At 44.0% G+C, this 27549-nt stretch overlaps 1 protein-coding gene across 1 annotated transcript in view; it reads right to left on the bottom strand.

The window, feature by feature from the left end:
- rnf220a (ring finger protein 220a) overlaps window positions 1-16201 on the bottom strand; it is a 132746-nt gene extending 116545 nt beyond the window's left edge. The window contains exons 1-2 of the mRNA XM_018753594.2: window positions 15783-16201; window positions 4294-5113 (exon numbers count right to left, since the gene is read on the bottom strand). Coding sequence (XP_018609110.1) covers window positions 4294-4939 — 646 coding nt within the window. The 5' untranslated portion in view covers window positions 4940-5113; window positions 15783-16201. The remainder of the gene's footprint in view (window positions 1-4293; window positions 5114-15782) is intronic.
- Window positions 16202-27549: the final 11348 nt, after the last annotated feature.

Genomic DNA, 27549 nt, shown 5'->3' with positions numbered 1-27549 from the left:
TGAATGACAAACAGAGCGGTAAACAAAGCCAGGGATGCTGGTGTAAACCGACAGCAGGTGGGGGGGTGGTGGTAGGGCAGGCGGGGAGACGAAAGGGAGGCAACATAAGAGGACAAGCCTTTTAACATCTGGGTAAGCACGGCCGAGCGCCAGAGCGGCAGGCTAATTATTAGAACACTCTTACTTAACTTAACCTCGTCACCAGACCGTAACAGAGAGAGAGGAGCTGGGGGAGGGGGGGAGGGGGTGAGCGGGGGACCGGATTTGGTAGGGATGACGATGTTTGTCTCCTTGGAGGTGGTGGCCACATTTAACTCCTTGACTGCCAGGACAGTACAACTTTGAGCTCTGCCCAGCTGCTGGGAGGATGGAGGCCTCAGCAACCAAAATCTATTATTTCCCATTGTCATTTGAGCTGAATTTTATTCAAGCCAGTACTGGCTATGGATACTGTTGAACTAGTACACTATTGCCATGGTTTGTGTGTTTTATCAAATATGTTTTTTCATTGCCTCCTTTAATAAGTATACAGAATCTTTGCATTTTAAAATGATAGGTAAGATGCTTTTGAATTGGCCTTCCTCCATCTGTCCACCCCCTCCTGTGGTCTGGCCTGGAGACCCGCATGATCAGGGTTCATCTCCCAGCTTTGCTATTGTTTCCCTTCTGCGGAACTGCTCCCCAAAGTTTCCAGTGTCTTCCCGAAGAAAAAACAAGCGCGGCGAGGCCCCAGCCGAAGACATCTGCTCTTTGAAAAAGACGACATGTTTAAACAGCTGTTGAAGCGCACGGCTCTTTTGAGCGCCGGGAAACGAAAGACACCAAAATAACTCGACCTGCTGGCAATGGATCCGCAAGAAGGCAAGGCTGACGAAAACAACGACAAGCTGAGTCAGTTACACCGATGAGCAGGGAGATGCCAGTGGATGGGAGCAGAGGTACATGGATGGATAGTCATATAGAAAGACAGATGGGTGGATTGGCAGAGGTGTAAAAAGCACTACACTCCCTTGTAACACAGCTTTCGGAAACGTAATTTAGAAAGCCATGATGTACGGCAAGGAAAACATCTTGTCGACTTCCGCAGCATAGAAAACTTGATCAGAAGTTTGTCCACTCAGGCAGCTGGGCATGATACTTTTATTCCCCAAAGGCCTTTATAGCATGATTTCTCCAGTTAACTCAAAGATACTGAATTTAGGGGACGAAGAGAGCACTATGATGTAAGTGAACTCTACCAATCGGCACAGCTATAGCATGAGAGGCCGGGACCTCCACGCGAGCTGACTTCCTCCCGGGGCCGCTGGGGTTAATGTGCAGGCCTGCCAGGCACCGGGTGCCCCATAAATCAGCGGGAATTTATGGGAGCAGGACGAAGCAGCTTGCCGGCCGTTCGCATGAGGAAGGAAGCACGCGTGGTGGCGTTCTGTTGTCTTAAGGATTCTTCTGTTTTATTTCTGCCGCTTCAGGAAGGTGGCTGGGAGGGATCTGCATTTCAACTCAAATGCTGCCAGTTGCTCGTCTCCTCGTTTTTTATTAGTTCTTTTATCTCCCCTTTTATCCTCTCTACCTTCACCTCCACGCACTGCTCTGAAGGCCTCCCTTCTCCTTCGGACAGTTAGATGAGTGTTTGGGAGAGGCACCAATGTCAGGCATAGGGTTCACCAAAGAGATCGGGGCCTGCTAATGCATGATGGAACCAAACAAGACACAGCTGTCAAACGCGTGCAGAGGACCCTGCAAACACACTCCACAGCACATGTGCATACGAGTGCGCAAACACTCAATAGCTTGTGCACACGCACACACGCACAGTGTTAAAGGACTCTTGATGAAGTGAGACACACCACTTTAAAAATGGCACACATTTACAGACCACTTTCAAAGGTTTGTGTTACGTCACTTTATTCATTTCGAGTTACAGATACTGTGTGATGTATTACTCTTGAACGGGATGGCTGTGTTCATGACTAATGGAAACACCATTGATGCCAACATTATAATTATGCTGCATGCAATGGCTTTTTGGGATGAAACAGTACCGTTCTGTCAGGATGATGGGGCCTTTCCAAAGCAGTTTAAGTTGACAGAATGAAGACAAAAAAACACATCTGACACTCGAGTTGGGTGATTTTGAGGCTTAGTCTGGAGAGGACACAGTTCCTAGAGTGACAGTATGCCGCCTGAGATCCAGTCAAGGGGAACCCAATTTAAGTCTCTTATATAAAAGTGCTGGAAATTCAATTGCATTAAGGCCCTTGGTGGGCCTGGGCTTTAATCTAATTAGATACAGCTCTGAAAGAGAGAGAAAAAACACAGCTCTTGGCCCTTAAAATCCGTTTTTTCCCAGCAGATTCCAGCCAGCAAGTCCACAAGCCACGCTGGGAAACCGCTTGCCCGGCCTCCTCCGGTCCCCTCACCTTAATCCCACCCCCCTCCCTCCAGGGTCCACCAGGCAGCCTGAGGAGACGAGAGCATGTATTAATCCAGCAGTATGAATGTCAGCTTAAAGCGGAGCGGAGGGGGAGTGCGAGGCGTGATCGCGTGAAGGAACTTGGTAATCGGAAGCCGATCCCCCGTGAACCGGTTGGAGTGCAGCCTGTTGGTTGGACTGAAGTGTCTAGATGACCTGCTCTGCAGTGTGTCTGTCCCTACCACTTCTCATGCCCAAGATACTGTCCTCGTCTTGGGGGAGGGGGGGTGTCTGCTCTTATTTTACAAATTCCTACGCATTTAAAAGCAGATCACTTTGAAGCTTTCAGTGCCCAAAGTTTAGGGCCCTGAGCCCTTTGAAAGACTCATCCCCTCGGAGCGATACGCACAATCTGAATCCACAGCCTGTCTTCCTTTCACTGGTTGGTCCCAAGTGATCGCCAGTCTTGTCTACAAATTACTGACTGCATTTGTGAGTCCCTTCATGGTGGCAGTTCACATTAAACATTATGTATTCAAAGCAAAATAATAATTCCTTTAGAATCCCTATATTTCCAGGTGAGCAAGGGAGTAATCACATAAATAAAAAGAATATCTGCACTCAGAATGCTGTGGATATAGGGTTCCCTTGAAAACATTCAGTGATGAGCATATTTATAATGACTATACAGATCCCTCCTTAAGAGCTAGATATACAAGATCTGATCGAACAAATTCACCCTGGAAATGACTGGCATGGCTGGCAGTGGCAAAACCAAAGCCAGACAAGTAGTGCCCATTTGTTGTCTGCCTAAAATAATATACATGTACCTCTCTGTTTGGTGATGCCTAAGAGTTGGGGAGGCAGATGGGCCACAAAACAGAAAGCTGAGAAACACTGAAGTAAGCACTTTCATAAGTCAGAAAGTAGAATGAGCCGAATAGCCTCTGCCGCTTGGACCCTAGGGGGTTGATCGCAGAAGCAGATGACTTGAGGAGAGGACCACAAAGAGAGCAGGGAAACAGGAAAGTCAATGAAGAGGGTCCGCCAGCAAAGAGAAGGGAGCTGGGGGGCAGCAGAAGGAGACAAGGAGGAGCGGTCTCGGGAGAGTGCAAAGTGGGCCTCGGAGAGGCGAGAAAGTGGGGAGGCGGGAGAGTGAGGGAAGGAGTAATGTGAGAGGGATCGAGGGATGTTGGGAGAGTCACCGTGGGCTGGTGGGGCTAAGCCTGAGTGGCCTCATGGAAACAACAGAGGATTTCACACAGGCTGCTACTGTATTTGTAGTTAAGGTTCGCAGGGCGGATTACCGGCACTAAAACCATCACCCCCCACAGCTGTCTACTTATGTTTCTGAGGACGACTTGCCGGCCAAAACGAAATGCTACTATTGTAACACCCCTCTAACCATAACCATAGATTTCTTTTTACGTCTTACCGTATGTCTTCTGTTAATGAGTAAACATTTTTCCTCTTTTGTCTATCAGCACACTGGATGAGGAGACATCGGTATCTGATAGACAGCACTCGAACGGAGAAACAGAGGTTTCAGGAACATGGTAACTGATAAACCGTGATGGGAACAGAGGTGTGTGATGTTGAACTTGAAGGTGTGTTTTTCTAGTGTAAATGTTCATTTTTAAACAGAGGCTAAGAGAAGCATAAGGAACACAAAAAGTTATCTACAGCTCTTTCTCTGCGTTGTTCTCCGGCATCCGTCCCACCTGAACTGTTTCAAATAAAAATTTATGCAGCAAGAATGAATACTGTGGCCAACTGCAAGATCTCCGCGATATTTATGTGTCTCTGAAGAACGAATTGCACATTGTTCGAAGACGTTAGATGGTACCTTTAATGCAGGTACATTGAGAAGGGGTACTTACAGCGCTCAATGCGGTCCTCTGGGCTGGAAGAGGTCTCACGGTCAGACAGCAGGCCAGAGACGGCGAAGATCTTTTTTCCAGCATCCTCCACGACTTTGAGGGCACCTGGAGAGCTGGATGGGATCTGGGCTCCCCCGTAGTCATACTCCTTGCCCTCGGCGTCCGAGTAGCGCAGGTGGGGCGAAGCCTCGGCCTCCAGGCAGCCCTTAAGTCTCTTGGCGGGGGTGAAGGCTGACTGATAGCCCGCGGCACTGTCACGCTCCTCAGGTGGCGAGGCGAATGGACGAAAGGCACCCACACCGCTATGGTTAAGCATGCCGATGGGGGAGCAGTCCAGGTTAGGTGGAGCAAATTGGTGGTGCAGGTGAAGGAGGGAGGGTGGGAATTCCCGGTTGGGGAAGCCTCCTGGCACAGCACCCTGCCGGTGGTACATGGAGGCAAAGGTGTAAGAACCATTGGTGAAGGGCAGGTGCACATCCTTCTCCACAGAGACTGGAACCCCAAAGGGTCGGGGCTGCTGGCAGGGTATCGAAGCATCGCGGCTGGCCTCAGCCGTTGAGGCCAACACCATGAGCGCCGGCGAGGCCAGCGGGTTGGGAAGGTAGGAGGAGCTCTCCATCTTAAAGGCGGCACGGTGTAGGTCCATCTGGACTCCGGGGCTGGTTTTCTGGGGCAAAGAGAAAGAGGAGGCCCTGGGGAGGGTTCTGAAAAGAGGCAGACCAGGTAACTGGGTTGCCGCTTCGGATGCAGCGATCCGGGGACAGGTCCACGCGCACGAGGGGTCCGCTTCACTGCTGGGTCATTCTCAGGCGGTCACTTCCTGCCAAGAGAGACGGAGCACAACTCAGCAAGCAAACTTTCCTAAAGTACCTCAAAGCCTCACCAACTCAAACTTGTAAGCGCCGGCATTTGGATCCCACAAAAGCGGTTTATTAATCCATCCCCTGCATCTGGACCAGAACTGCGTCTGTCACAGATAAGAGCATCCCTCGCGCATCAGATAAGAGCCCGGGCCAACTCGTGCGTGCATTTCTTCCCATCTAATAGGATTCGTCATTGGATCTAACTCAGATAGCATATCTAACTGCCATCTGCCCAGGAAATTTGACTGCATGAATAAATTAGCTCCACTTCACCTTTGACCTCTGTTGTAGTTGCACAGACTTGAATACTCATGGGGACGAGATGGCAAGATTAGAAAAAGGGTAAGAACGGTTAAACATAAAGCTAAAACATTTCCTGAATTTTTACGCACCAAAGAGCCCAGCGCTGCTCAATAATTTGGTCCATGATGCTTAGAATCCCGAGACAGTGATCAATGCAATATAATTATACAAAATCTTCGGAAGAAACTTGTATAAAATGGTTCTATTTGCTCCGTACTTTCCCTTCACCACAAGAAGAACTAAACTGTTCTGTACAACAGCAAGCCATATAAAAAAAAAAAAAATCAGTTTAATGCAAAAAAAGATACAAAAGGTTCCGTTTCATCATACCTAATTTTGCAGCAATGCCAGTAAACATTCTGGCATCCTCTTTAGGCCTGTGTGTGCTTGAGCAAACTTCCAAAACACACAGAGTGACCTTGCCTTCCGGCCAATTCTCAAAGCTGGGTGGAACGTCCCGAAAGCTTCGCGAAAATGCCCGAGAAACAGCTTTGATATTTTTTTATAAGAGATTCGCTATCCAGAGCATTGACACAAATCAATTTCAGACCCAATGCACTTTGCAAATATGCAACAAGCTCCGAAGAGAAGACAAACCCTGGTGAGATTATGTATATGGGCGTGAAACGGACTGCCTTTTCCTATCTGCTCCAAACCAGAGAGTCACACCACACTGCTCTGTGCTGACTGGGCCATGCACATTGCGTTACACCTCATCTTGCCTCCAATTTATCCCTGAAAATAGAATCTCAAAAAATTACCCCTAATAATAAAAGCCCTCTGTATCTTCTTACGCACCGTGCTCTCCCTCTATATCGAATCCCAGCCTCAGATAACCTTTAAAAAAAGTGAGTTGGGCAGGTGCTGATAGCAAGGTAATACAGTGATAAGTGCCCGGATATTTCAATTTTATTATCATTACCATCAGCGCGTCGAGTCAATGTGAAACTGACAATCCAATAAAAGGACACAGGATATCCCCTTATGGCGGCTGAAAAAGCATAAGTAGTCCGGGTGCCGGACAGATGTGCTAATCATCGCTCCCCTTTCTCTGAGGCAGCTGCGTGCCGCTGGGTCCAGAGGAGCAAATCTTACGCTCCCTGGGCCAGGCGATCGAAGGGAGACTGGGGGAGGCGTTGCATCAGTGGGATGGGGGTAGGATGGGGGGGTCTGACAACTGCTGACATCTAGAGGGCAAGGCGCATGACAGACAGACGTGCCCGCGACGAACACGGAAGGAACAAATCCTTAGACTTGTCATTCACACACACTGTGTTGTGATCTTACCTGCGTCCACATAGTGCAGCGTAGCTCACAGCCGCAGCAATAGCAAACATGTTTGTGCGTCTTCGTGATGCTATAATCAGCACAATTTACAGTACGTTTTAACATAAATTTGCACAAAACGACAGCAAAAGTTTCCTTTACGGTATGAGTTTCCCTAACAAAACCTTATAACTTATTACGAAATCATCAGTGAAAACCCCAGCCTACTCTTTCCCACTTCACACTTGATAGGTCAGCTGTATTCACGCACCCCCATCCATCCCTCTTCTCTCAGTAACCTTTAATCCGTTGAAGCTGATAGTGATGCAAAGCCAACAACAATGGGTAATTGTAGGGTGTCTCGAAAAATGTACACAGATTTTAATGTACAGAAAAGTCTTATTGCGTAATTTAATCGGAGATAAATATTTTGTGGCAAATGTTTCGTTAGGGTTTAGGGGGCGCGGTGGCGCAGCGGGTTGGACCGGGTCCTGCTCTCCGGTGGGTCTGGGGTTCGAGTCCCGCTTGGGGTGCCTTCCGACGGACTGGCGTCCCGTCCTGGGTGTGTCCCCTCCCCCTCTGGCCTTACGCCCTGAATTGCAAGGTTAGGCTCTGGCTCCCTGTGACCCTGTATGGGACAAGCAGTTCAGAAAGTGTGTGTGTGTGTGTGTGTGTGTGTGTGTGTGTGTGTGTGTTTTGTTAGGGCAGGCGTTCCACATGTCCACCGTTAACGTCTAGGCGCTTCCAGTTTCTGTGGAAGCCTAAGTGGTCAAAGTCAAATTTACATATTCTGGGAAAACTACGTTATCTATACACACTTCATATGTACAATTGCAAGCACAGCATTCCTAAGAAATGCCACATGCAAGGAGGAAATGTGTTTCATTGTCTTCAGTCTATATTTTTCTTCCAAGCAGACAGTTTAATACATTTCCGTGATGTCACCGCCTGATTCACTGCTTACAGCTGTCTCTGAAATACCGCATAAATCGAGACATGGATGATTACATTCCAGATTCTTCCCAAATATGATTATTATGACATCTGTAATTTGTCCTGCATTTGCAACATTATGTACACTACTGTATAATGCGAGACGGATTTTTCCATTTTGAAGGACCGATGCCGAAGTGGGAGATTAAGGTAAAGAAGGAAGGAACACTGTCAAAGCCTGTCAACAGCTTGTTTCAAGGGAGAGAGACAAATGAATTCGGCTTGATAAGAACAGACAGGCAAATTTAACAGCGGGACAGCTCCTGATGTCAAGGGGAAAAAGTTTGCATGGTAAGCGTCAGTCAAGCCCTGCGCCGCTGTACTTTCCGCCGCCTGTCTGAAGATTTACTGATTCCTGACAACCGTGAAGGTGGCTTAAGTGCCACTGGTACATTTTATTAGAGTGCGGGCCAGACGGTGTCATTCGATCGCCCCTGCAAAACTGACAAAACGCGAGGGCCCGGTTCACAGCAAAAGGGCTGTCTGCACAGATGCGCCTCCGGAGCGAAACATCCTCCCGGCAAGCGTGCCGGCATCGGACCCGCAGTGAATTCACAGCGTCACGGAGGGGTCAGTTTTGTCTAGCTGCGCAAATATCTCATCGTCCCCCGCCCCAGAAAAGCACTTGGAGCTCACGGCACCCATCAGTCAGTGCTTCCTATAATCGAACGGTCATCTGACTTCGACGACACCAGTGTTTCGGAAAGTCACTTCAAACAGTCATTACCTGCTCATGACACGCTTGTCTACGTAAACACGTACGGCTTTAGACACGTCCTCTGCGCTGTCCCCTCGGAGCGGTCGGGCACAAACGCTACACGTTTACAGATGCGACGCAAGCATTTACAAAAGAAAGCGCGTGCATATTTGGGGCAGTGGGAAGTATTCCAGGTGGAACACGTTGGGTGGAAGCCACATGGTCACTTCGCTTAAAAATAAGTCATTCACTGTCAGTGTGCGTGACAAAATTCACGTATCCTTCTGAATTACGTTGGGACCTTCTCGGCGAGTAGAATTCTCCAGCCGACAGGGCTTTAAATGAGCAGCAGACAGGAGTGGCACCTTTGAAAGGCGTGCTAGTGTATGAAAAGCAGAGATGGATTCAGTACTACCGACATCACATAGCATAGGGCCAAGAATCTTTGGAAAATAAACACAGAATCGATAATAGCAAATGGTCTTCCATATGAATTCTACAGTAGCGTATTGTGCAAGCTTACTGAACAATAATAGAATTTTTCTGCAGTGCTGAATTCAGGAAATGTGAGAATTTGAGTAAATGAAAATATGCCTGAGCGTGTTTCATCTGACAATAAATACTAGCAATGAATGTTATTTTATCTTTCCTATTTGTATCCCTTCTATTCTAGCTTGCACGCATGTTGATTCGGTCAGCTCCAACAGCCAGACTGAATGACAGGGAAGCTTCCAGAAATAAGCAGGGCCGGGCAAATTGATTCATCGCAGGCTAAACCATTATCAAAGTTTGCTAACGTGCCGCAGCTATTCATTCCACTCGCTGACGGACGGTTGGTCTCATCCAGCCCACCTGAGCCAACCTAATTCCAGGCTAAGCTCAGATTATTTGTAAGGTGTCTGGATCCTTGAGCTCAAAGGCAGCAAAGGACTACAGACCCCCCTCCCAACACACACATACACACTCCCACCACCCCCCCAGGTCCTCTCCATTGCAGATCATCACTCTGTGAAATGGGGGGAAAGCGAGATACCCGCCCACCTCCCTTCTCTTTACTCCTCTTAGCTGCCTCTCAGACAGAAAGCCGTTCCCCCAGCATGCCAGCTGCACGGTCGAAGGCTTTGCTGGCAAACCGCTGGATATTTAGCTACAGATAATGCATATGCGTGGCTCTGCCATCAGACATGAAGACAACAATTTGCGGGCCAACTGGACCTATTAATAAAAAGAACGGCAGAGTGCAACGCAGTGACTGCTGCTGTCCGTCTGTTCTTTATGGTAACATGGCTGTTTGTATATTCAACTGCCACTCCGCCTCTGTGCTTGGGAGGAAAAAAGTTAGGAAGAAATCCTCTCTCTCTCTCTCTCTCTCTCTCTCTCTCTCTCGCTCTCTCGCTCCCTTTCTGTTTGCGTATGCAAATGAGAGACGGCCAGCAGTCCAACTCACTGAGGCTATGCTCCTTTTATTCTAATTGACTCGTGAAATCCAAGATATTCAACGCAAACAGCTTGGAGCAATAAAAGAAAACATATACAGTATGTATAGGTGCAGAAACAGATATTGTGACAGGCAAAAACAAATCCTTCGGAGCTGCCCTTCCTCAGGCGGATTCAGTTGAATTCAAGCGAATTCTCATTAAGGTGTATTAAAACATGTTGCATTTTGTATTCCGGAGGCAAAAGTGTTCCCCTCCCCACAGCGATGCCTCTGTGGAAAGATTACAGGCGACATTAAAACAAGCCAATGTTTTCACCAGAGCTACTGACTTGAGGCCACCACACTGTTTATGCTTTTTGGAAAGGCACTAAAAATGAACTGAACTTCTGAGTTTCGTTCACTTCACTTCACTTGAAATGTGTTAGGAAAACTTAAATATGGGTAAGGCAGAAAAAAAACTGGAATAATGTGTATTCTCTTCCTCACTGTGTGCAGTTTTATTATTAGCAAAAATGGGTCTCTTAGGGAAACATTTTAAAACCAAATAAAATAACCCACACAACATATTTAGTGAATTATATTATATAATATGATAAAAACACAAAAAAAGGACTTGGTGTAAGCATGCAATTCTGTCTACCATTAAATCACCATTTAAAATTGGTGAAAGGTGAAATTCAATTCCCTTTTAAACAGTGAAGAATTAATATGGAATAGCTTAAATTAGTCACATTTCCCAATGAAAATTTTTGTTAAATGAAAGAACTACCAAAAAGACATGGGGAGGGGAGGGGTGTAAAAATGTGTCCCAGTGCACCGAAGACTTACCAGGTGCAGAGAGAGGGAGCACATCTTCAGGCCTTAGGGGCCAACACTGCAGTAGTCACAATCTCAACGGAGCAATACGCATATATTGAAAAATAATATATTTAAAATAGAGCAACGCATGTATGCATTTTATGAAAAAAAAAATTTATATTATATATATAAACAGATTTATCGGCATAATATATATCAATAAAGGCATATTATAAAACTTCAGTTTAAAAATCTAGATCATTATCTAGATTTTATCTATATACATCAATAAAGACATATTATAAAACTTTAGTTTAAAAATCTATATCATCATTCCAGAGGCTGCATGATTCTGCCGTTTGCGTTAAATCGGGTTTAGAGTCAATACATGTTTAAGCTAAAGCACCTTCACCTTGCATGGCATAATGAATTAAAAATACAGGTATCTGTGACTTAAACTCAACCTGTAAGAGTTTACACGAAATCCAAATGAACATTCGTCTTCGTAAAAAATAGCATCAACATGGATGGAATACAATAAAAAGATTGACTAAAATTCTACAAAAAAAAAGTTAACATTTTTGTAATTTTAAATAGAATATTTAGCGTGTGTATGCAACACACGACCCTGGCAGCCCTGGCATGTCTCCACAAAAATTTAACGTAGCCCGTTCTAAATTAACATATTTTGTCACGCTACCACGCGCGAGGACAGAAAATAATCAACAATAAGGTATTATGTCCACGAAACGCTATGTGTTTTAGCTTTCGACTAAAATAGTGTGGCAGAGATATTCCTATGTCAGGAGCGTTTAAAACGTTGAGGTGATGTATTTAGTCGCGAGGCTCCGTGTTCAAGTGCTACTTACACCTGTCAGCCGCGCGCACACGTCCTGAAACACCGCGCGCCTCATCAGCATCCATCACGAGACGCACTAAACACAAAACACACACACACACACACTATTAACCTCGCGCAAGTTCCAAGCCTCTTTTTCACAAATTTTAAATATGCAAGCCCGCTTGCTTACTACATTCGTCGTGACTGTCCTTATTTATTTTTCCCCGAATTGTTATTCCTTTCCACGCGCGTGACAAATGCGCTTTCAGTGAAGTGTTTATTAGCGCGCGCGCGCGCGCGCGGGGGGAAGAAGGCGCGGGACGCGCGCTCGCGACGACGACGACGGCGGCGGCGGCGAAGTGCACAGCTCGCCGACCGCGCCGCTGAGGTAATTATGAAAACGTGTAATTTACTAGCAGTGTCAAAATGTCGTTGGGGTTTACGCGTCGGAACCCCGAACTCGACGACGCCGCTCGACGGCGGAGTAAAGGAGACCGTTTATAGGCGCTTATTACTCTGAGTTTAACATTCATTTCTCCCGGCTTCTTTCTCTCTTTCTTTGCTCAAACTTCAGCCGCCACCCAGAGCGAAGGGGAGAAGAAGAGTCACTTTTAATTGTTCTGCTGAAAGAAAACGTGTGTTCTCCGACCAGCCAGCCAGGTCCTCCTCGGTCTCGGGTTTTTAATTCAAATCCAGATTAAAATAACTCCGGCGATTGATCCGGGCAACTGGAATCGACATTAATTTTAGTTCAGATCTCACTTGGCCAGGAGATCAATGTGGAGCAATAACAGCTGACATGGCTGCTGAAATTGATAGAAAAGAAGGAGCGAGCATGAAAATCGAAACACCGCCAAATAAATCATCTGTTACTTTTCTTCCATCATCCACTTTGTTGCTGGCTGTCTGCTTTTATGATCCAGGAAGCCGAAACCAGAAGGGCGGCTGTTCCTGGCCCGATATGGGGACCCCACACGAGGAGGGAGATCCACCAGCATGACAGAGCCGCGCGAACGAGAGAAAGTGCGAGACCAGGTGCTGGACAGTGTGTGTGTGTGCGCGTGTGCGCGCGCGTGTGTGTGTGTGTGTGTGTGTGTGTGTGTGTGTGTGTGAGCGTGTGAGCGCGCGCTCGCGCGCAAAACAGACCTCGACAGAGAGCACCTGAACTTGCTGAAGGTGAAGGTGTGCGAGACCCTGCAACGCACACGCACGCACAAAGAAAGCCTACGCGATCCATCTACAGTACAGGGGATGGGAAAACGCTCATAGTTTGGTTCGAATCCCACTTCTGCTGTAGTACCCTTTTTTCAAAATACTTGCCCTGAACAGTACAAAAAGTTGCCCAACTTCAGCTGTATAAACGGCTAAATCATTGGACAGTTTTATTATTGCACAGATTATTTAATATTCTAAGGCGCCTGGGACAAATGCCTCGGCTAAAATAATAATAATATTAATAATAATAATAATATTAATAATAATAATAATAATAATAATTAACTGTTTATTGTTAAGGAAATAAAATAAATTTCACATAGCAGTAAGAAACACTTAAAAAGCACTGCGACGTGTGCGGCAGTTAAATGTTTGATAATTGCCGTTTATTCCCAAAAAGCTCCCCGCAATTTCGTAATACTTGTCTGCCTGTTATTGTCATTCACCTTACCTCAGAATTATGGTCTAATTTACACGTGTGGCCTGATTGTTTCCATCGTGTAATTCTGCACTAACTCGTGTGTGTTCTCATCATTACAGCTTTTATAGGCAACAACTCAAAAAGCAAGACGAGCGTTATGCAGATCACTGTCAAAGAAACGTATCTTTAATACATAACTAACTAAAAAGCTAGCGCCGCAAAAAAATGCCGTTACTTAACAGTATATGTAATATAAAGCATTTTGCAAAATATATTAAAGTCCGAAAAGTACTCAAATGATCTTTGTAATTGGTAGCAATCGAATGACTTTGTTGTATCAAAAAACAAAATAATTCATTCTGAAGCAGTTGTGCAATAACATAATACTTCTCAATGTCTTGTCAAATAACTCGAATAGATTGTCAAACATATGTATATACAATGACTGTATATATAATATTGTATAAAACTGGGCTAAAATTTTACTTAATCCACATTTCACTTAATTTCTAAATTACCTTACAGATAATTAATTTTACACAACATCATATTTAACATAAATACCCAAGATATTATGATATAATTCCTATTTATCAAGTTATGTTTTAAAGTGGTATTGGAACAATTTATCCGTTCAGGTTACAAGTCTGGACCATGATGATTACAACAGGTTTATTTTTTTAAAAAGAGATGGTCCTAAATACAGTAAGGTTGTATAATGAGCTCTCTGCAACTGCCTTTTATGTGCAGCAAAAGAACTCAGTGTATTAACTCTGCGGATACAACGCAGAAAACTTCGACAAAATATAGAATCTATTTCTATAACAAAGTGAGCTCAGTCAAACAGGCTTTCAACGCCCCACCAAAAGTTCAACATGGCTTATATATTATTAGTAAGAGAAAATGTTTAAACTTTGAAAAGGGACTCGATTCTAAAAACAGAACAGACACTACACATCATCGCTACTAATGGGGTACTAATATAATCTGAGATTTATTACTATGCTGATAACCCGAAAGATCTGAATATGAAAAGAAATATTAATATCCCACAACATACAGAATAACTTCCGTTTCTGACCACACTAAAGCGCTCCAGTTTGCTTTCTGCTCTGTTCCACTTTGCTCGCATTGTTTCCAGTTTAATTGCACTTGTTTATTCCACTGCGCACATCACACTGGGCCCGACACACACCATGATTAATACTTAATTTCAGTTGTTTCAGGTCAGCTCAGCGGAAAGCGTCCACATTCCCCCTGTTCTTCCAGGCAGGATGTAAACTGCAGTGTCCCAAACCAAACAGGTGTTTCCCTTCGGCTCTCCGACCCTTTCAGACATTATTGTTCTTAGGAAATCACAACTGAACATTGACACCTGCGCTTCTCAAATGCCAAGGAGATACGAAGGGAAGGCTCAAAATGTAAGACATCCTTCCACCGCATGCAGCACCCACGTAAAAGTACAGTACAGCAATTCACACGAGGGGATCCACATTCATACGAGCTGCAGCATTAATATAACGAAAATCATTCGCATCAGTCGCTGTGGAATTTTTGTTGTAAATATTTTACTTAAGAAAGCAGATGCTCTTGATAAGGAGAACAGCAGCAACGGACAGAAGTTCACGAGAGTCATTTTTCACAGCAACAGCAGTGCGCTGGAAAGTACACACATGTCTGTTTAACAGAGCCTCATGATTATTAGGTAATCATCACTAATATGTATCCATGACGGTCGTGTGTTTATGCCTCAGTCAGTGGAGTGACGCAAAAAAACTATCGACTGACAGGCGCTATATATATATATATATATATATGTACACACACACACACACACACCTCCTTCATGTGACGTGTGTATTTATGTGTCTAGATTTTAAACACACTGTGTTTGCAGTCGCACTGTTCAGTACCCAGTTACTAGTGTAAGTGGCCAGAATAAACCAGAATACACCAGACTAAAACACACTGTATCTGAATTATTGTATCATTGCGACCTTCAAAGAATGTTCTGTCACTGCTGAAGTACACTTGGGGTAAAGTCACAGTGTTTTGTGGTGCGGTTACTTTACGTGTTATTTTGTGTTCCATTGCTTCTTCAGCTCAGGAGGGAAAGATGGTGAAAATACGGTGAAATGTGGTATCGGTACTACGCCGGGAAGTCTGTCGAGTACTGTGGTAGGAGTGTCATTAAAGTTTAGGAAACTGGAAAGGAGTCGTTGAGTTCCCAAACTCAGCCGCAAAGTTCCCAAACAGCACAACCATAGCAACCGAAAAACTCGGCACAAAAGCAAGACCAAAGTGGGCGAAACTTTTTTTTTTTTAAAAGAAAAAAAAAAAGGAAAGAAAAGAAAACATGAAAATACTCCAGACACATGTGGCTGGATTGAAACACGCAGGACCAGTGTGTACATGTCAGGAAGCAGTGTGTTACACGTGAAGGATACCAAATAAGATCAATTACCAAAAAGTTAAGTCACACGCGCCAGGCAAGTGTCGCAGAGAGGAACACGTTTTGGAACAACTGCAGAACTGAAAGAACATTCCACGATGAGCAGTACTGTTCGTGTCCACGGCACGGCCGTGGAATAAAAAGCGGTGCTTTCACTGCGCAATCGCTCTTGAACGCGCTCGGCTCTCACTGGGCTACTTACTGTGGTAAGAGGGAGTCGGAGCGCGCGTCCAGCCAGGTGGCCCGTCTCTGAACGCAGCGCTGAGTTCACGGGGAGAGCCGGCCGAGCAGCTCCGAGTGGCGGGCGGCCGAAGACGAAGTGACAGGAGCCGCTCCGTGGGAGCGGAGGGAGCAGCGCGAGCAGCGGGAGCGCGTCGCCGTGGGAGAGCTCGTGTCCCGCGTGGGTGCCGGCTCTGCGATCAGCTGCATGTACCGATGAGATGGAATTCGTGCCGAGAAGCGCAGAAAAGGAGAAGAAGGGAAGAAAAAAAAGGCGAGCTGGCTGGGGATGCGAGGCTGAAAAAGTGGCGCTTTGGGCTGCAGAAGGAGGTGCAGTGCTGCCGCTCAGCGCCCGGTGCGCTCATTGACTGACAACACGGTGCACACACTCCTGCACACACTCCTCCGCACGCTGACACACACTACACACACTCCCTCCGCTGTCCTCCTCCTCCTCCTCCTCCTCCTCCTCCTCCTGTGTCCTCCGCTCCGGGGGGATCTCCGTGTCGCTTTGTCAAAACCGCATGAATAATCTCATTCCTTCCTTGCTGATGAGGCCACGGGAAGTGATGCTGTCCGCAAAACAAAAGACGCGCAAACACACTCTCACTCACACACCGCACGCACCTAATAAACGGATACATCAGCCGCCCTCGAACACATGTGTCAATTCACGTTTAAAACCTTTGCACGGAGACGCGTGCTTCCCCAGAGGTGGTATTCACACCAATGGGCAATAAGGGTTATTCAATATTATAATGCATTACATACATTACACACGTGTAATGAGGACGATGTGCGTCTTCTTGGGTAATATAATATAATAACCCTTTCCCTAAGGGCTAAGACGCGATTTTTAACATATACGCCGGGTTTCTTAGGAAAAGAAGAAGTTGCAGCGTTCACTAAGTTTGCCTGATTTTTTTTTTTTTTCAGTTTTATCAAAAACGTTGTTTGTCCGTTTTGAGCTCAAAACAGCCACGTTATAGATGAAAATGAAAGTAGAAACAATTTCACGCCATAAAGTAAGGTTTTTTCCTTAGCAGTGGCGTTGCGTCGTGCCGCGCTTGTGTATTTATTGGAAATCACAATTAATAACAGTGATTTAAACCTGCTGGTTATTACTCATAGACTCCAAAATTCTCTCAAAGTTACAGCAGCTGAGAGCCCTTTTCTCAGACGGTCACTTGAGCCGGGCTGGAACGCCGTTGCGCCCCCTACTGGACGGAGACAGAATTGCACCTGTTGGACATCCAATTTAGTCTATTGCTGAAGTGAAGAAAAAGACTGGTTATTATTTTCAGAGATTTTTTTCTCTGTTTTGGGACACTGAGTTTCTGAACCTGACCCATTCACAGCTGTTGTAAACAGTAGAATGACAGTGATACAATACCCCACATATCTCTTTATTGCGTTGTTCCGCGTTAAGAAGATGGAACAAATGGGATTTAGCCCCTTTGATGATAACATCCCTTCAGCTCGGCGGAGTCCATAGGGGTTGACAGCAATTAATGTTTACCAAAGAGCAACGAGGACTGTTTGAGGGCCAGTCAAATTATAGACAGGCCTGCAGCTTCTCTACTGCCATCTTTATTTAGAGCTGATGGCTGCCTTGAAGATAGAATGCCCACACTAGTTTGAAGCATGTCACTTTTAAATAGCAATCTTCCACTGTCTTAAAATAATGCACTTTCCTGGCTTTTATCTTTCATAATAACAGTTTAGATCATTAAGACGCAAAAAATCCCAGTAATACTTATTTTTTTTCCAGTGTATTACAATGCAAATCATAGTAATGTAATTTGAAGCAACACTAAAGGCGTTTTGTCATAGCCCATTGTGAAGAAAGAGTATATGAGGAAAGACAGAGAATTGGTCACTCAAAGATAATCAGTTTAAATGAAAATAAAATAACCTGTTTAGAACAATGCAGCAATGTGATTATTAGCTTGATTTCCACTAAGCCTAGCTCAGCTGTGTTTGTAATGCCCAAACAGAGGCCTCAAAACTTGCATTCGCCCAGTTAAACGGCAGTGGTCCAGCCTTGGGCTACTGAGCTCTGGGCAGAAATCAATAGTTATTTTCCTGCCACAGAAAGCTGTACAAACGGGGTCCTGGGGTTAGAAATCTTACATGCAGTAGTTTGTTACATTGCATGCAAAAAATAGTGGGAAAATAGCGACACATCACAACAATCACAAGACCAACTGGTACTAGATGACCTAAGTACTATATATCTATGTTTCTTTAATGTTCTGGGCAGCCTTAGGATACACTGGGTGAGTGAAAGAGTACAGAAAGTGCACCACATGTAGCAGCTCTCTATTATTTATATTCTGTACTATACCATATACATATAGTATATAGTATATATAGATATCAAGCGACATATATAATATTGGAATTTATTGAACCTGCATGCAGTTAATCATGCAAAGATTAATTTATGATGGAGAATTTTTAAGATGCAATGGTTGACACTTTCAGTTCATTTGTAAGTGTCTGAAATAGCAGATGATGGTCAAGTTGTTGATCATCATGCAGACCGACCAGTGGTGGCCTGAAGTGATCACTCCAGTCTTTCCCAAAGGGACACAGCAGTGAGAAGGCTATCCATTCATGGTAAAGACATAAGGAATTTCTGTTAAAACAGCCATTGTCCTTGCTTATTATTTATTTATAACTAAAATTTTGAAAATATGTTAAAACAAAGCACTCAACAGTATGTTTTGCATTGTGAAAGGTGGTCAAACGTTGTCTGTTTTGGAAGAATCACATTTGTCCTATACAACTTGATTACTTTGGACACTTGATTGTCATTATTAAATTATTTTTTCACGTTTTATGTGTTTGTCCAAAGGATTTTGATCATTGTAAATGAATTGAAGCTCTTCCTAGCGGTTCTCATGAGCAAAGCGCACTGTTGCAGGAGACAAGTTCACCCAGGCAGGAAGTGAGAATCCATCTGCCGTCAACAAATCATCCGCGTGATAATACACGTCATTACCATGTGGATTTGTGGCATCGGACAGCGCTGTGTTCAGGGGACGCCTTCTCGTCTTGTGAAATTTGTCTGAGGCTGTTACTGCAAATGTCTTTGGATGCACAGCAGTGGTGCAAAATCAAAAGATGGGATCACGTAAATAGATTCTTGCTGCATATTTTGTCCCAGTTAGACAGGAATAGGCTAAGAGTACAAGAGGAGAGATGTGTTTTCACACCCACAATATAGGCTTAAGCAAAAAAAGAAGGAACATTTCTTAACTGAATGCAAACCTTAATCTTAAAGCAACATAGTTTTACCCATTCATACATTTGGCTATATCACTCGAGTACTCAAGAAGTGGCAGTATTCAAATGGGAAGTCCTTGTTCACTATGCTACCTGCAACCTGAAATAAAATGTACACTCAATTTTTGATTTATCTCAGCCTGCAAGCCCATAGTACAAACCAAATTTCCTTCTTGAACTGTATATGTCTTTGAGCCCACTGCCACATGTGACCCAAAGCACTGAAATGGTTAAAAGGGGCAAGGAGACATTAGGATGGCTGCATACATGATGTTTCCCTGTTTCCTTGTGTTTGAGTGGAGAAGACCTGCTCCATCTCTCTCACCAATTTAAAACCAACTTTCAAGGCCCCAGTGTTTCGGCAAGCTGCAAACTGACACAATGTCTGGTAGGGTTGAACTTTTACAGTATATACAGCTTTCTATTAAGTTTTCTACCTTAAATCATTGGCATTAATAAGAGGTGACTAAATTTGAAATGTACCTTAAATTCCGTGACTGGAAGCATTCTGATGGATAAAAGAAGATTGTCCATCTGTTGATTTACTTTGCTCTGAAGTACCAAAAGTATATCATTATCTTCCCAGCAGGAACTCCAAGACACAGGACCAGTGTCAAGTGCTTTAATTCAGTCATACTTAATGTATCTTAATTATGTAAAGTATTCTTTAAATGGCACACTCGGAAAGAAAATTCAATAATGTACAATTTTGTTTTGATGTTATTGAAATTACCAGAAAGAAGTTAACATGATATATAGACAAGCACACTTTTCTTACAGATAAGATACTTAATTTGAGCATAGATTTCGGAAGCTTTTGCTGTTGTTTTACTGCAAAATTGTACTTAAGCTACCAGCCAATGTTATTTGAAGAAGAGCAAAACATTTGTTTTGCTAAGCAAATTTTCTGTCATGTTGCACGAATCGAATGATTCAGATATATGGATCAAATAATTTATTTTTATTAAAGTTCTTTGTAAAACTTCCAATTTTTCATTAATGTAATTTCTCTTTCCCCCAAGCAACTCTAACGGCTTTTCAACAATAATCTAATGTGACATGCAATTTCCATTCCCCAGATGACGACTGCTCTACTGGCCTTCATCTGTACCGCAAGCCTGTTAAAGAACAAAGAAACATATGTTCCAAGCCAATTAATACCAGTTAAGGGTTATTTAAACATTGTCCATGCTAGAAAGAAATACAGTAAATACAATTTTCCGTTTAATACCGAAATTAGTGTCTTCACTTTGGCAGTGGCATTCAGCATGGATCACCAAGGCTAGAGAGAGCTCGTTTTTAAAACGATAAGCGTAGAAAAAGAGGTGGCCACACGATACCACCATACATGTACTCGAAGCAAAGGAAAGGACAGAGTTGTGCTTTTCTTGCACATGAATGGTCCAAGATTTATTCTCAGCGGTGCACTAAGCACTAATGAACTACAAGTCTTCCTGCCCCCTTCGCATGAAACTCACTGCATCAAAGGACAAGTTAAATGGCACCTGGGATTCTCAACCATGCCACCAAGTTCAGCGTACAATGGACGTAGGAGGAACGCAGCGCCTATAAATGTGTCCTATGATTCACAGGATCGATTTGATATCTAAACAGTAAGAGAAGCACAAAAGAAAACACGGAGGCAATAAAGCAAGGGTCATCTGTTATCAGGCTGCCTTGTAGGCCTCCTTCACCGCTGATAAGATGTCGAGGACACGTCACCGTGGAGAGGAGCACTGTTGTGTTCCACTAGCTACGGGGAGGCGACGGCGCCAGGCTGCTGCGGTTGCCACGGCAGTCCATCAGCGTTTATGATGTACGGTCTGAAGCCATTGGGCGTAGTGACTGACTAACTGACCGAATTACTGAAAGATAACGAGGAAGTTCTTTGATGCCAGCTACTAATTACTCTGTACAGAAGTTCCCAGCCTGATATGCCAGGAATGTTAACAGTGCCTACATGAGTGGGAAAAGGTCACTGAAGGTAATGTTGCAATGCACTGAAGATAATAAATGATGACAGAAAGTATTATTATGACCACCACCAACAACAACAATAATAACAATAATCACTATGTAATGAATAAGAGTAAAATGTGTGAGATGCCTTTACGTGGCAACAGAATATGTGGAAAGAGATATTATGTTCACAGCATATTCATACATATTCACAATATAACCAGGAAAGCAGTTCAAACAAGTAGTACCTTTACGTTTGTTGTGAGACGCACTTCGTTTACTCTGATTTGTGCATCCCTTTGTAGAAAAACGTACATGAATAAACTTGAACACATATGACATATATTGATATGCTGATTAAGCAGTGAAGGCTAAGACAAAAAAAAAAAAAGTTTTATGGAATATTTTTTAAAACCTTTATTGGAAACCGGGCGACTGATACAGGCAAAAGCGAAGACGAAGTGCTGATTCGCAGGAGGTGTTGACAGCAGGTGCGCACGAGCGCTGCCCACGAAGGAGGCGCGCGCGAGGCGGGCTGCCCGCTGTCAGCACGCGCTCGGCTCTGGCGCGAGGCGCCGACCTGTCGTCTCTCGGCGCGGAGGCTCGTCGCGTGCCGTCTTCCACTGACGCGGCGTAAAAAAAAAAACGTTTTACTGACTCGACTCTTCCAAGAACTGTGGAGAAATAAAACCACTTTACGAGACTCGGTGTCCGGCATGTGTTTCACGCTATCGCAAAATCCCGACTGATTTACAAACGCGTGGAGGAGGAACACCCGCCTCCCACGTCGCTGCTTGCGATTCCAAACACTCGTGGAAGTCACTGCATGTTTTATGCTACGCGAGGCATAACAAACAAATTTGTCTTGCGTTAAACACACAAAATGGTACCTTCTGACACCTAATTCACCTTGCTGTTTTTTCCCCATTTCCTGCAATCCCCATAGCAACATCCCCAGCACTTTTTCCGATTCTATAAATACAGCTAGAGGAATTTTATAAAGTTTATCTGCTGCTTCATAATTTTTGCTATGACCGCGGACTTAACTATCATGACATGTGCGGAATAAATAAATGTTCATATTTTGTGTTTGTTCATCTACTCGCTTGTGAAAAGTTCATAAAAATCGCCGGACTTTGCTTTAGATTTGTCATCATGAAGACATGTTAACAGCCCAGGCAAGAGTGTGATGATGGTAAGCCGTTTTCCTCCGTGCCATGCTTTTAAAACAACATTTAATATTAATCTCCTAAATCAGGTATTCGTGCTGTGACTGCAGAATTAAAAATAATTTAAGGTCCTTACATGATAGTCTGAAAGATTTTTAGCAACTTTTCCTGTAGAAGCCTGATGCTCTTCGCACATAATTAACTATCAGTCATCAACAGCAAAACAACTGACAGAAACGTCAACAATTTAAAAAGTAATATTTTTAAAACATTTATAGGAATAATATTCACGTCGTGTTTGCGTTTTCTTCCAACATCTATATGACCAAGCGGTACTCCGCTTTGACCACATACATACAATTATCTGTAATAAGCGAGAGGACTATGATGTGCGCTGTCTCTATTCAACCGGAATGTCGAATCTCTTCATTTTAATGTTCTTACTTCCTGTCAAACAGACCAGCTAACTAATGCAACAATGCGGGAGTAATTCACAAATGTCACTCCGGCCTCAACAATTACCTTTCCAGGGCGTTCTGGTCGCTGACGCGCGCGCCAACTTGCACGCGAGCGCAGGACGCGCGCGACAACCTGTTTGTTCGCAAACGGCGCGAAAAGCTGACTGTACGTATCATATTCATACTTGCGCGTTAATGCTTGTGTGCGACACAGACAGGCTTATTTTAAAGGCGGCGATTCCTTTTTGCCATTCGTCTTCGCAAGCGTTCACACCGAGAACGGCTCGATCATAGAGGGCACTTGGAACATTTGAAAAGAGTAATAATTCTTTTTTTTTTTCCAACAAAAACATCAATTTTCGTCAGTGGGAAAATATCACGAATATTTCTTTTACTTTGCATATGTTAGGGGCTCATCAACAAAATATTCTACTTCGCGCAACAGCGGTACGTCCACATGCGTTGACGTCGATTGCATTTTTGCATTCACGACGTGTGACGCGAATTCATAAATTACAAGCGTAAACGTCAGCTAAAGGGGAAAAAAAAGGACGAGGAAAACAGCAGTGTGAAAAACGAGCAAAAGAGCTGAAGTGGCGACAAGTGGGGGCCCGAGTGAAATGAGTGTTGTGTGAGCCAGCGGCGGGTCTTCTCGAAGGAGACACATTTAATGAGTATGTCGGCTCGGCTCCGTGTGGACAGTCACTCATTTACTCTCCGCCGTTCTGTCACCTGCTCTTAGTGACAGTCCACTTCACAGGACGCGCCACATTAAAGCAGTTCGGACCCAGCATGTTACCGGGAATAAGGCCCGCCGCCTCACACAAAAGAAATCGCATTAACGGCCCGTTTTCATCTTAATGTCGGCGCTGAGGCCTCCGCACCGGTGTGTCGCGGAGCACCGCGGACGAAGGGGAGGGAAGACGACGCTGGGAAGCTGCGCCGGATGATCAAAGGCCCCGGAGAAACTAGAGGAGCCTTCCGCCTTAAAGAGCGGCTCGCGCGGCGGCGCCCGACAAGCTCGCCCGCTCCCACGCGCGCACATTTTCAAACGGAAGCGACTCAACGCTCACGGCGGGATTAAGTTCCTGCGCGCTCATTTACGTAGACACGCGCGGCGAGGCACGCGCTGGGGGAACCCGGGGCAGCGGGGGAGTCCCATCAAAAGGTGTTTCATTACATACCTGGTGCAGTTAAAAAAGAAAAAATGCGAATGCAGTAATAATTTATAAGGGGCAGCATGAGTTGGCCTAGGAGAACGTTAAAGTGGAACAACACCACATGTGCTGGAGATGAAAAGGCTCCCTCCTCCAGTGGCTTGTGTGAACCACATTAACAAAAGAAGTGGAAAGTTGGGAATGAAAACCCTACAAGAATGTCCTACCTGTTCACCCATTGTTAGAGAGCCCAGGGCCTCCTTGGCACCGATTCACTTGTCACTGGGTCCAAGGAATGAGAAACCTGTATAGGAGTTCTGGCAGCACTCCATGGGAAATTAAGACCCCTAAAACCCTGGGTAGTGCAGACACTGGCAATTTTCCTTTCCAAAAGCGCTTGTCACAAAACGAGCAAATTACTGTAACAGCATTTTCTGTGTGTAATAAAATGGGACTGGAGGGACTGTTTAGAAAAGAATACTAAAATCACATTAGGCTTCTGCGAAAATTCCTAATTTAGTTATTTTGTCAAAACAAAAATGAACAATTTGAATTGTACTTAGGCCATGGTCTCCCCCAAGAGTTTTATTTAAATCAACATTAGAAGCAAGTTTTTCAATATTTTAAACTGCTTTTCTGTTAATCGCATCGACACTGCAATTTAAATTTTGTTAGAGTTCAACAGTTTGACCGAACAGGCATGACCTTTTGTTGTCAGAGTTGTATTCAAAGAAATTTACACCAGAACCCATTCACATGTGTAAAATCTAAGATACAGTGCTTCATCCTGCTGTTACTAGTAAAATGTTCATTTAAGTTAACAAAGCCCATTCATATTGATAGTGGAAGTTGCTTCCTTTACTACACAGCAAATTAACTATACAGCTCAGAGAAATTTACATAAATTACAATATATAATTAATTGTAAAAGGTCAAAGAGAAAGTCTCTCATTTACCTTCACAAGGATATAGAAGCACCATACAGAGTCCCAGACAAGCGTTGAAGGCTTTTTAACGTGTCTCCAAATCCCTAGAGTGCAGTGGTGGTTAAAGGAAACAACTGTCTGGCAGTTCATAGAAAAATTTCCAAAAAATAACTAGAGATCTGAGAGTACCTTCTGGAGTATCCAAACACCTATCTCTATATCAAAACAACTACTGTATTTTGTATCAAAAATCTGAAATACTATTTTAACATCTTTGAGTATTTGAGGGCACTGAGCTTTGTTACAAGTAAGTATATTAAATTTATTAAATACAGAATGAATATTTCTCAAAAAATTACTAAGGTTAACTTTTGATGTTTTTTTTGTGAAGGTAACAGTATAAAAAGAAAAAAAAAGAATCGATAATTTTGGCTGTGCAAGGAATTGTTCTCATTTCGCAAGACAGTACAGTTTTCCCCAAAGTTTCTTTGTTGTTTTATGTCATTATGTTGTTGACTGTGATTGAGAAAACCTTCCTTTTTCAGGTTCTGCCACATCCCCATGTCTCCAGGCACCTGCTGTCGCCAAATGCACTTACCTACCCTTCAGCTTGCTGCACACAGACAAGCCTGCGTCACCGAAAGCAGATGATCGACCCAGACCCGTCCACTTCCCTTGTTGCACATGTACATACAAGGGGACCACCATGTCTCTGTGGTTGAGGGGGAAGAAGTTATGGCCTGTAACAGAATCCCTTACACGCACATCTCATCTGCGACTGTCTGTAGACGTCCAGACAGCTATACCACATGTCCAGGCAATGTGTCCTTTCTGTAAGTGTCTTCAAAGGAGTAGAGCTCCAGGCAACTCACATCACCGTGTATTTAACTTGACAGAATAGCATCATACTCGAAGGCAAGTGAAGGGACCATACAGAGGCTAAGGGTTTGAATAATGCTTTATGTAAAAGGAGGTACACTCTTCCAATTCCCACTGCATGTTTTAGGTAGTACTGGACAACAGAAGCTATTTATCAGCATATTTAGTCTTGTATTGTGGATATATATGCCCTATTTTTGCATGGTTACCTACAGGAAAAATCATAAACAGGAATTCCCATAATATATATTGCTCTAGGAAACCAAGGCATTAATTTAAAGAGCAGTTTTTTTAGCAGGCATTGTTCCATAATTAAGGATTATTAAAATGTGAACACTTTATTTTAATAGAACCTTGTGCATAACTGTCATCTGATCCTCTGACTGCCACCAAGCGGTCCGTCACCAACCTGGAATGCAAATACAAGGACTCCTCCCCTCTCTAACCTAAACACCAGGCTTCAAAACCCATCTGTCTAAGCACAGCTCAACAATTAAAAGGCAAGCGGAGAATGCCAGCAATGACCTGAAGCACAAGCCAACTGACAAACAGTCCTAGACAAAGCAGAAGATAATTCATAAGCTCGGCACTAAAATCTAATTATTTGGCAATTCAGATCTCACTGCCAGCCAAGGCATGACCATAAATTCATCCACCTATAAATTATACAATGACCCCCGGTTTAAATCAAAATCAACGCTGTTTGTTTGAGGAATGAACTTGAATCACATACCATTCTCCAATATTTCTCCCTATTTATTCCCCTTACCCACAGCTGTGGTAAACTGTCAAGTCACCGCATGGTAGTTTATGGTAGTCAATGAACTGAGGATTCCCCCATCTTGGTGAGAGACTATGAGTTTATTCAAGAAGACACCCAATCCTGTTGCGTCACATTATATCGGAATGATCACCTGCCGTTTTAGGGATGGGTATTTCAGGGGTGCAGGACCACATATTTCTCTACTAAACTCTTTCATTCAAAGACCATCCAACAGTTCATCAAGTGATTCTGAAATCTTGCATAGCTTTAACAAGTGTCACTTTAATATTTCAAAAAGAACTGTTGTTGACATTATCTAATTTACAGATTTTACAGTGTTAATTTGTCATTTCAATCATAATTAAGGCAAGCGCCATGACAGGTAGCATCACTGTTAAGGGCACAGTCTTGCAATCAGAAGATAGCAGTTGAAAGCAGGAGAAGCTTTTGTGCTTTTGAGAATGGTATTGCTTAACTCCAACGTTCACCTCGATAAATGGGTGACGCTGGACATCTGTGCGCAAAACTATTGGGCCGGACACATTAGGGATTCCCTTTAGAACTCATTACATGTATGTGGGTACTGACCCTCAGGTTAAAACGTGTTATCCATTCACGTAAGTCATACTGAACTTGGTAATGCATTGCACTGAGGTGGTGGGACCTCCACACTAAGTCAACCCGAGAGGGAGTTCTATGCCAGAATATAGGGAATTAGTCCCCCCAGTCAGGGAATTATTAGGTTTCTCAAACCAAACACATTAATCCAGCCAACTTAACCACTGCGCTTTTCAAGGACCAGCAGGTTGTGGTTATGTGCAGGGCTTTGCAATGTGGATTTTATCTCTTCAAGTCCAAGGAGGGATTTTGCTGCCCTATCTATTAGTAAACTACTTAAAAATAAATGCTCCTGTAAAAGATAGGTTTCTTTGAATAAAAGTGTCAAGTAAACAACATAAGAATAATAATGATAATTTTCTCATCCTGGGCTCAGTGCTGGCATTCCACCAACGTTCCACTCGAGTGCCCTTGCTTGGCAGCACAGCGAGCGAAGTGTTAATAACGCCTGCGTTATTGCCAGGTTATGGCGCTGGGGCTTTTTTCCTGCTGTGGCTGCTGGTCTCTGGAATAAATGACCACCCCAAGCT

The sequence above is a fragment of the Scleropages formosus genome, chromosome 3 (assembly GCF_900964775.1).
Source record: "Scleropages formosus chromosome 3, fSclFor1.1, whole genome shotgun sequence".
NCBI lineage: Eukaryota > Metazoa > Chordata > Actinopteri > Osteoglossiformes > Osteoglossidae > Scleropages > Scleropages formosus.
The sequence above is the reverse complement of the archived record's forward strand: the minus strand, read 5'-3'. Positions and strand labels throughout refer to the sequence as shown.